The sequence below is a fragment of the Falco biarmicus genome, chromosome 3, assembly GCF_023638135.1.
Source record: "Falco biarmicus isolate bFalBia1 chromosome 3, bFalBia1.pri, whole genome shotgun sequence".
Lineage (NCBI taxonomy): Eukaryota > Metazoa > Chordata > Aves > Falconiformes > Falconidae > Falco > Falco biarmicus.
Genome location: NC_079290.1, coordinates 115,141,741 through 115,151,606, shown reverse-complemented (window position 1 = coordinate 115,151,606; position 9,866 = coordinate 115,141,741). Strand labels below are relative to the sequence as shown.

The 9,866-nt window shown below is 59.9% G+C and overlaps 1 protein-coding gene across 1 annotated transcript in view; it reads right to left on the bottom strand.

Moving 5' to 3' along the window:
- Nucleotides 1-794: 794 nt before the first annotated feature.
- SLC9A1 (solute carrier family 9 member A1) overlaps nucleotides 795-9,866 on the bottom strand; it is a 31,491-nt gene continuing 22,419 nt past the window's right edge. Inside the window, exons 2-12 of the mRNA XM_056332798.1 lie at nucleotides 9,320-9,780; nucleotides 7,344-7,594; nucleotides 6,652-6,869; nucleotides 6,071-6,273; nucleotides 5,730-5,819; nucleotides 5,264-5,334; nucleotides 4,622-4,795; nucleotides 4,373-4,487; nucleotides 3,865-3,966; nucleotides 3,461-3,533; nucleotides 795-2,683 (exon numbers count right to left, since the gene is read on the bottom strand). Coding sequence (XP_056188773.1) covers nucleotides 2,361-2,683; nucleotides 3,461-3,533; nucleotides 3,865-3,966; nucleotides 4,373-4,487; nucleotides 4,622-4,795; nucleotides 5,264-5,334; nucleotides 5,730-5,819; nucleotides 6,071-6,273; nucleotides 6,652-6,869; nucleotides 7,344-7,594; nucleotides 9,320-9,780 — 2,081 coding nt within the window. The 3' untranslated portion in view covers nucleotides 795-2,360. The remainder of the gene's footprint in view (nucleotides 2,684-3,460; nucleotides 3,534-3,864; nucleotides 3,967-4,372; nucleotides 4,488-4,621; nucleotides 4,796-5,263; nucleotides 5,335-5,729; nucleotides 5,820-6,070; nucleotides 6,274-6,651; nucleotides 6,870-7,343; nucleotides 7,595-9,319; nucleotides 9,781-9,866) is intronic.

Below are 9,866 nucleotides of genomic sequence, written 5' to 3'. Positions count from 1 at the left end.
CCATTGCAACTGCCCAAAAGCGAGGAGCTTCAGCCGCCCCGGGCACCCCTGGCCCTGGGGGGGGGGGGGGGGGTTGGCAGGGGGGGAGAAGGCTCAAGCGCTGCTGCAGCTGGGAGGGTCTTTCCTGAGGGATTTTTGGGTGGGGATGCAGCCCCTCACCCAGGCACTGCCTTGAGCCTCTTCCCTCTCTCCGGCTGTGGGATGCTGGTGGGAACCAGCTCCTTTCCATGGGCTCGGCTTCAGCCCCAGCTCCTGCGGAAATGCAGGAATAAAACGACAAGGCTCAAATGTCCCCGAGCCCCCTTCCCTGGGGACAGAGCTATTCTCCCCCATGGCCCTGGCAGGGACCTGGCACAGCAGCGGGACGCCTGCCCCTTCCTCACCGGGGCCAATGCACTGGGTTGGGGTGGGCAGGGCTGCGCCGCGACACCCAGCCGGCACCGTGGGGCTGTGACGGGGTCATCCATGCCCCCCCCCCCAAAAGGACCTGCCTTTTGCCTTCTCCTCCTGCAAAGCAAGAAAAACAGCCCAGCACACCCTCACGCTGGCGCAGCCCAGGGAGAGATGCAGGAGCCTGGGTTCTGCCAAGCCTCCGTCTTCACCAAAGCTGGGAATGGCTTAAAAAGTCCCCCCCAGCCAGGGCTCCATGTCCCCCCAAGCCACGGTGGGAACACAAGGGGCCAGTCCTCATCCCAACAGCAATGGGGACAAGGTGTCACGGCCGCCTCGTTCAGCCGGGAGAGCCAGGACCCTGTGGCAGGGGTAGGAGCCTGAACAGCCGGAAAAACCCCCACTAAAAATTAACATTAATTTATTAGAATATTCATGATAAAAACCAATATTCTCTTTACATGTGTTTCTTTTCCTTTTTATACAAGAGAATTTTCATTGCTTTTTTCCTCCTGGAGACAGAGCAGGGCAGGCAGGCAGGCGCAGGCAGCAACGTGGGCTCTTGCCCCGGCGTGACGAAGCCACGCGGACACTGGTCCCCCGGGGTCCCAGTTGGGACGTGGAGTGGGTGGGCGCAGGGACAGGTGCCCACCAAGGCAGCGGGGCAGAGACAACATGTGGCAAGGCACGGCGCGGGGAGGGGGAAGCAGCCCGGGCTCCCCGGGGAGGGCGCGATGAGCACCCCGTGGCACGGGAGAGGCAGCCCCCATGGTGAAGGGTGGCGTGTGGTAGGAGCCAGGTGGCATGTGGGGCACAAGGTGACAATCTCAAGCATGATGCAGGACACCCCTGAGCCCGGGGAGGGCTATAAGTCACCTAAACACGCAGCGCTCCCTCCCAGCCAAGCCTTGGGGAAAGAGGGGCCCTTCCAAACTCAGGACCCCCAACACCCCCAGCTGTCCCCCTCCTGCTGACCTCCTGGCCCCAGCGTGTCCCCATGCTGGGTGAGCTGGCCCCTGGCTCTTCCACAGCTCCTCTTGGTTGCAGGGAGAGAAAAATACCCCCCCCAGGTACCAAATGCACCCCCCTGCATGCCCTCTCCCCATGCCCAGGGGGCTCGGACAATGTCTTTGGTTAAGGAGCAGCCAGTGCTGCTGCCACACTGCCGGGCAGGCACGGGGCAAGGGGCCGAGGCTGGCAGAGGGTCCCCATGGGGACAGGTGACAGGTAGCAATTCCAGGAGGGATGGAGAGGCCCAGGCTTGCGGGGCCGCTCAAAGCGAGGGGGGACTCGGCTCCCCCCTTGCGTGGCTATAGGATATTTATTTAACAAGACCTGGCATGAAATGCAGGGCCAGAGGAGAGGTTCCCGGGCAGCAGCCGGTCTCGTGGGGGAAGCGGCCAAGGCAGGGAGCAGTGGCATCAACCCGAGGTCGCTGGGAGGGTGCCAGGTGAGGCGGTGGGTGCGCCAGCCCCGGCACAGTCTGGCTCCCGTCTTCCCATTTCTCCACTCCCGAGCAAGCCGAGGGGAAAGGTAAAACACAAGCCGGGGAGAGGCGAAGCTGTGCCATGGGGCAGCCTCCACAGACACCCCCAGCTCCCCGGCCAGAGCCCACCCTGTGTGGAGCCGCTCGCAGGTCCTGAGTGGGTGGGCAGCCTCCGGGAAAGCCCCAGCGGGGCTGGGAGGCACCTGCAAATCCCAGTCCTGGGCAGTAAATCGTCCGTCACCCCCAGGCCACGGCAGCCGAGGAGCCCGGCACATCCTGGGGGCTCCTTCCTGCTCCTCGGGGCCAGCCCAGGGCTTGCTGGGCAGAGCTGTCCTGGCAATCCCAGTCCACCCAGGACAGTCTCCCCTTCCTGAACCCGGTGTTTGTGTGACAGAGGTTTGAAACCAAAAAGGAGAGCAAAGAAAGAACAAATGAAGAAAGAGAGAAACCATACAGAGGCACGTGGGGCTTCGCGTGCCAGCTGCTACTGCCCCTTGGGGATGAAGGGTTCCCCCTCCTCCGGCTCCGGCCGAGGCCCCGGGTCGCTCAGGCATCGCAGCATCCGTTGGTTGCTGGGGCTGTCACCGGTCCCCGGGGTGAAGACATCGTCAGTACCCGGGGAGGAAGGCTCCTTTACCCGCATCACCAGCCCCTCCTCATCCTCCTCGGGCGAGGGTGGAAGGCCACCGCAGCCCTTGGGCTCCTCGTTCATCAGGTCCACAGACTCCGGGGACTGCGGGGAGGCTGGGTCGATGGTGATGATGGGCAGGTTCTCCGAGTCCGCCTTGGGTTCGTAGGCCAGTGGGTCTGCGGAGGAAGAGAGGGGTCAGGCAGGTCTCAGGGTGTTACAAACACACTGGGTCAGGATAAGTTGTGGAAGGGAAGGGGGATCTCAGGGACCCCCAGCTCATGCACCCCAGACGTTTGGGGCTGGGATGGATGCCTGGGCTGTCTGATTTCCAAGCCTGCTGTTTAATTCCCTTCCCTGATTTCCACATCCCACCAGGAGCCGCCCCAGTCAGCCCAGTGCAACCGCGCCGTTTGCAAGGGGCAAAGCTGCCCTCTGCCGATCCACCGCCGGCGCCGCAAGCGCCAGCAGCGGCGTCACACCCCGCCACACTGTCCCCAAAGCAGGAGAGGACACATAGGACAAGGGGAACCAAAACTGGCAAAGCAAATGTGGGATGGAGAAGCTGGGAGTCCGGGGCAGGTCCTGGGGCTGAGCACTCCTGGTCCTCTCCCCTGCAGAGGACAGGGAGAGGCACGGACAGGAATGTGGCTGGAGCAAGCTGAGCTCCAGGCAGATCTGCTGACCAGCTGAGGTGACTTCCCAGCGGGAACCATGCTGGGGAGCAAACTGGGCGCTTCTGCTCAGGCAGAGCTTGGGCTCGGGAACAGCAAACACCTGGGACTCAGCTGCATTGCCACGGGGCAGCAGGACAAGGGCCGTCGGGGCTGGATGGCCGCAGAGGAGCTGAGGAGGTGCAGGACAACACCCCCTCTGAGTGTTTCAGCACCAAGGTGCTGGTGATGCCCAGCAAGGTGCCAGCAGTGGGGTTCCCCCGGCAGTTCAGTCCTACCTACCTGAGCCTATGCGAGCCCGGGACATGGTGGGCGAATCGAGCTTGTGAGCCGGCACCGTCAGGTAGTTGTTCATCTGAAATTGGAGCACAGGGACCGTCTCCATCGGAGTGGCCAGGGTAAATGGGAAAGGGGAGGCAGGGCATTGACCCCAGGCCACAGGGATGAGCAATAAGCAGCAGTAGGATGCAGAGGACATACACATCCTCCCAGCCATGCTGCAAGGACTTGCTCAGAGCCTGGGGCAATCAGAGGACTCCCAAAGCTTGGGGTCACCCACTGTCATCTGAACCTCAGCCCCCTCCACATGCAGGACACTGATGTCCTTCCTGGGCTGGGAAGCCCCCCTTGGCCCCCCGTCCTCCCCAGCCTGTGGCAGCATCCCTGCTCCAGCACCCCCTTGACACCTTCTGTTCCAGCTGCCGGGCCTTCTGTCTCCGCAGGAGCATCTGGTTCCAGGCTTCCTCGTAGGGGTCAGCCACAAGCGTGTGCCGATTGTAGGATCGCAACTGGGAAAAGGCCCCAAGAAAGGAGATGGGTTAAATAAAATACAGAAGAAGGCAAAGAAAGGTCACAGCACCATGCCCCTTGGAGATGGATCAAACAGCCACCAGTGGGCAGACCATGTCCAGGTAAGCTGGTGGCTTGTCCCTCGTGTGCTACCATGGGATGCCCGATCTTGACCCACCTTGGCCCAGCCAGGGTTTAAATGCTGGGCTCAGCCACTGACCAAGGCAGCCCCCCCACCCCCAGCACCATCCCAGCACCATCTCAGAAGGAAAAGCCTCCTGGGGACATGGAACACAAGGGACATGGCCACTGGGGGTAAAGGCTCTGGGTGTTTCTGGTGAGAAATGGTCCTGGCCACTCCCAGGGAAGCAAAGGGGACACACACGGTGCCAGGGGACACCTTACCCTCTGCCTGGTTTTCTGCAGGTTGTTGCGAAGGATTTTCCGGATCTCCTCCTCCTTGTCCTTGGACAGGGCCGGAAGGATGCGCTCCACAGGGAGGGTTTTGGGGTTGATGTTCCTGCATGGACAGACAGGATTCAGAGTGACACTGTGATGGGCACGGCAGGACCAAACAGCTGTTTGCCCTGCGGCCACTAGCAGGGAGTGCTCAGCCTGTCAGAGGCACAGGGTGGCCAGGGCTGGGGAACTCACTGGATGGAGACAGTGGAGACAGCGGAGGGGATCTTGCCTATGCCCCCACTCTCCACCAGCTCGATTGCTTGCTTCATCTCCATCTTGTGATAGAAAGCGATGAGCTGGGGCTCTTTGGACCGCTCCCCTGCAATCAGGCACTTCTTCACGTACTTCTTGTTGAAACGATTCAGCCTTCCCGAGAACATAGGGAAAGGAGGAGCAGCGACACATCAGACCTCCCCCTGCCCCAGCACCCACTCCCCGCTCCCCATCCCTGGCCCAAGCCAGCAGAAGATGCTTCAGCTCCCATCAGTGCAGGTCAGGCCAGGCTTCCCCAACTCCCTCCCAAACCAGGCAGCTTCCAAAACACCCAGCACCTGCTCACACCCACAACGGCTGGTCCCCAGCTCCTGTAGGGACCGGCCATGGGCAGCTCCCACACTGCTGTGGACATGCTGTGAGTGGCGGGGCGAAGGGCTGCCGCCCTGCGGCCCCACTGGCACCCAAGCCAGGGCCGTAGCTCATCAAGGGGAATGTGTGTGTAGGTATTACAGCCCAGGGAAAAACCCAGCCCAGGGCTGAGAAACCTGCCGGGTGGTGATTCAAACCCTTCCCCATCTCTCCCACAGATCCCCCAAGTCACCAAACCTCCACACTCACTTGTCCTTCCAGTGGTGATGCCCGTAGTGACCACAGATATCCTCAATCCCTGTCAGAAGGTGATCCAGGAACTGGAAGGGAAGGTCCAAGGCATGGACAACTCGCAGAGCTGTTGCCCACCCTCTCCCCACCCAGACACCCACGCTGACACAGGGGTGAGGGCACTCGGGGGGGGGCAAAACCAGGGCTGTGGGTCCAGGATGGGCCTCAGGCGGGCAGCACGGCCCTACACAACCGGGCTGCTGCTCTACCAGGCACAGGGGAGGTCTGGGTCGGAGCGGGCACTGGACGACACAGACGGGGTGAGCCCTCGCTCCGTCCCCCCTTACCTTGGGCAGTGATTTAGGGGCAGCTCCCGCTCTGTAAACCCGCCTGGTTACAGCGGTGAAGGTGGCAGAAGCAGAGAAGAGGGCTAAGGCGGTGAAGAGAAGCGCGAGGGAAAGGCCGGCCGGGTGCAGCGGGTTACCTGCGTGTGGATCTCTTCGTTGATGGAGCGTTTTGTCTCTTGCTTCTTCTTCACAGCCAGCAGGTCCACCAAGGGCCGGATGGTCATGCCCTAGGGAATGAGGAGGGTGAGTTAGACCTCTCCCCAAGGCACACCGGTGGGAGTGGGATGGGCTCAGCACAGCCAAACCATGGGACTCCACACTGCCGGTGTCACTTGGCAGCTTCAAGAGCTTTTGGAGAAGGGGGACAGTGACAAGGTCAGGGATGGAGGCTGGGGACGTGCTCCTCACTCTCCATACACACATGCGGCTCACTGAATAACCCCCTTTCCCTCTGAAACCACACCTGCGTGCCACAAACCTGCACAAAAACTGTGAAGAAGATGACCGTGATGATGGCTGTGAGGAACATGTCCCTCATGCCAAAATGCTTATAGTCCAGGAGGTAACAGAGGGAGAAGGCGATGGCTCCCCGCAGGCCCCCATAGGCGATGATGAACTGGTCCTTCGGCGTCAGCTTCACAATTCGGAACTTGTTGATGAACCAGGTGAGGACCAGGACGCCTGGGGGAGTGGGGCAGGGCCTCATGTGAGTGGCCAGTGAAGGATGCCCTCCAGCCCCAAAGAGACCCCCCAGCAGCCCACTTTGCGGCCCAGCACAGTGTCACACCCTTGGGGACATGGGTCCAGGTGGGTGCTGTCCCATCGCTCACCCCAACACCTCTGACCAGCTTCAACCCCACCTCTAGCACAAATGTGGCCTCATCCCCAGGTCCCCACAAAGCCAACCACCAGCAAGGTTGACGTCCATGATGGAGCAGTGCCACCCAGTCAACTCCAGTCTCCCCAGCAAGGCAAACTTGGGCCTTCCTCATGGCCCTGAGAGTTGCCTGTCACCCAGGACTGTCCCCAAGGACTTTGCCACCACACTGACACCCTTACCTAAAACTCTTGCGATGAGGCAGAAGAGCAGCGTGCTGATGACGAAGGTCCAGTTCCAGTAGTGGTGGCCAGCCACAGTGGAGACACCCAGGAAGATGAAGATGAGGGTCTCACTCACACTGCTCCACATCTTGAGGAAATACTTGATGGTGGTGTGGGACTTGTGGGAGATGTTGGCTTCCACATAGGGCCGCATGACCACGCCAGAGGCGATGAGCCTAGGAGCAAGGTTGGGGCACTCAGCAGCCATGGGGACAGCTCCAACCCCTGGCCCTGCAGCAGTGTTTTGTGCTCTTATAACAAAACCCCGAGCAGGACAGGGCTTGTGAGACACAAGGTCTCCAAAGAAGGCAACACCAGGTTTCTCCTTCCCCCTGGCAGGGCAGGAGTGAGCATCAGAGCCAGGCAGCACAAAAACATGTCATCTTCAGTGCTCAGCAGGCCCTGCTTGCTACTGTGTGCCCAGGAGAACGGGCAATGAGCTGACAGTGACCGGGATCTGTGGGACAACTCAAGAGAGTCACTTCCCTCATCTGCCTGTCTACCTATCCCAGCCCAAACACACCTCTGGCCTTCACTGGGCATGTACTGGCCATGCTGGGATAGCCAGAGGGCTGTGGTTACACCAGAGTAAATCCTCCACATGGTCCTGGGGACAGGAGGGCATTTCATCCCACCCATGCCCAACTCACGCCATGATGCCGGAGAGGTGGAAGAGCTCAGCAGAGAGATATGCCATGTAGCTGTAGAGAAAGACGAAGAGGGGCTCGATGACTCGGATGTGGGAGGTGAAGCGGGACGTGAAGGCAGCAATCACCCCGTAAATGACACCCACGAAGACACCGCCCAGTGATACCACGAAGAAGCTGAGGAAGCCGAGGATGATATCAATAATGGTCACCTGCTCGAAGTTGGCAAACTCCTCAAAGAGGTGGTAGAGGACCTGAGAGGAAGAAGGGAGAGGGGGTTCAAACTGCTCTGCTGACAAGAGACAGCCTCGCCTCAGAGATCTGCACGAGGACTTTCCTTGGGAGAGCAGCAGCAAAGGGAGCCAGGCAGGTACCCAGCACGGCACATCTGAGATGAGGTGTGCCACTGCTGGGGGACCCTGATCTGGGTCCTGTGCTTGACCAAGCCTCGTGCCAAAAAAAAAAGCTGGTGGTGCTTTGCTGTGCAAGACACAGACCCATAGGGACCAGCTCTCTGTCCTCTGTGGCTCACAGGGACATGGTGCCATCGCAGATGTGTCTGGGACACATTTGTGTTTCTTCTTCAACACAGCCCTGACCACTGCCCCAGGAGGGGCTTTGGTCAAGGGCTGAACCAGCCAGAGACCGTTCCTGTTACCCAACGAGCACGTCAGGACAGATCCAGGCTGGGGGACATGGAGACAAAAGCCAACATCTGCCCAGCTCAGCCCAGAGAACAGCCCAAACCCTTAATGCAGCTTTGTAGCTAAGAGGACAACCTCGCAGGAGGACCCCACCCCAGGCTGCATCGCCTTCTCCCACCCCCAGACGTATTTATTGGTGAGATTTTAAACCAGAAGCTGACACAGGATGAGAAATGGGCTTTAGGGCACCCTGCAGGGATGGCAGCGCTTGCAAGCAGTGAGAGGGCAAGGTGCCAGCTCCTGCCTGCCAGGGCTGGGTCCTGGGACACGGGCAGGGACAGAGGTAACAGCAGAATGCAAGAGAATTCCCCAGGGATGCAAGCAGGGACACGGACCCTGCAGGCAGCCCCTCTGGTCAAAAGAGGGGAGATGTGCCTGGGAAAAGCCCTGTGGTGGGACAGCATGTTCCTCACCACCAGGAACCTCGTCAGCAGCATGCTGAGTGGCCAGCTCCAAAGTAGACAGCTGGGATATGGGAGAAGAGCCAGGAAAAAGCAGTGGGTTAGAGGTAAATTTAGAGGCCAGCTCTGCAGAGAGGAGAATGCCACGCTGACAGCCAAGCCAGCACCTGGACACAGATGTCCTTTGGAAATGGCATGACCTCAGAGGAGGTGGCCTGGCCCCCAACCTGCCAAAGGTCGCTGCAAAGTTGCTGCTCAGAGACCGGAGCTGAGAGATGACCCAGGTGGGATGCCAGCCTGGCCACAGCCCCCACAGCTGCCCCCTTGCCATGGCTGTCCATGACCTGCCCTCCCACCTCCTCGGTGCTGTAGCTGGAGGACAGCAAGGAAGACCACATGAGGAAGGAGGAGGGAGCAGCAGCTACATAGCAGTGCTGCCTGACCCAGCCCCTCTGTGCTCCTGCTCATTTCCCCTGGTAGGACAGGCTTGAGCACGGCAGCAGGCAGCAATTTCACCCAGGAGAGCAGATTCCCAAGAGACCAAGGTGCCAGAACAGTCCTGCTCTTCACCGAGTGGTGGTAGCTGGCTGGGCACTTGCTTTTGGTCTCCCCAAACTGCCAAGTAAAACACTTCACCTTAATCCACCTTTGCGGTGTTTTAAGCTGCTATATTTAGCTTTGCACCAACAAAAGGTTAGGAGCAAGCAGAGCTGCTGCAGCTCAGCTGGCAGGAGGCACCTGGCACCTTGCAATAGCCCAGTCTATGGTTCTGCCCGCAGGGCTTGATTGATAGCTACCAATCCCGGTGCCACCACCCAGAGTATTTCATCAAAGCAAACCTCATCCCCTTGGCAGACACCCCTTATCCACTTACAACTGTGACAGCATCGTTAAGCAGGGACTCCCCAAAAACCAAGATGTGGAGCAGCTCGTTGATGTGGATCTCCTCAAAGACAGCCAGCACAGCCACGGGGTCCACGGCCGAGATGATGCTGCCGAAAAGCAGGTTGGCCAGGAGGCCAATGTGGTTCAGGCCAGGGCCACCAAGCTGGCACACAGCGTACATCAGACCACCCAAGAAGAAGGCGTTCCAGAGCGTCCCCACCACGGCGAAGATGAGGATGGTGCCCAGGTTCTCGGTGAATTGGCGCAAGGGGAGGAAATAGCCAGCATCCAAGATGATGGGTGGAAGGAGGAAGAGGAAGAAGATGTCCGACTTGAGGATGGGGGGCTTTTCACCCACGCCTTTGATGAGCCCCCCAACCAGAAGGCCCACCACAATGAGCAGGCAGCTCTCTGGAACGATGTTGGACACTGAAGGGATCACATGGAAGCCTGGAGAGAAGGAGAGAGCAAGACACGTTGGCAATGAGCCTGTAGGGTGCCCTCTGCAGGAGGACACACCTGCAGGCACCAGGGAC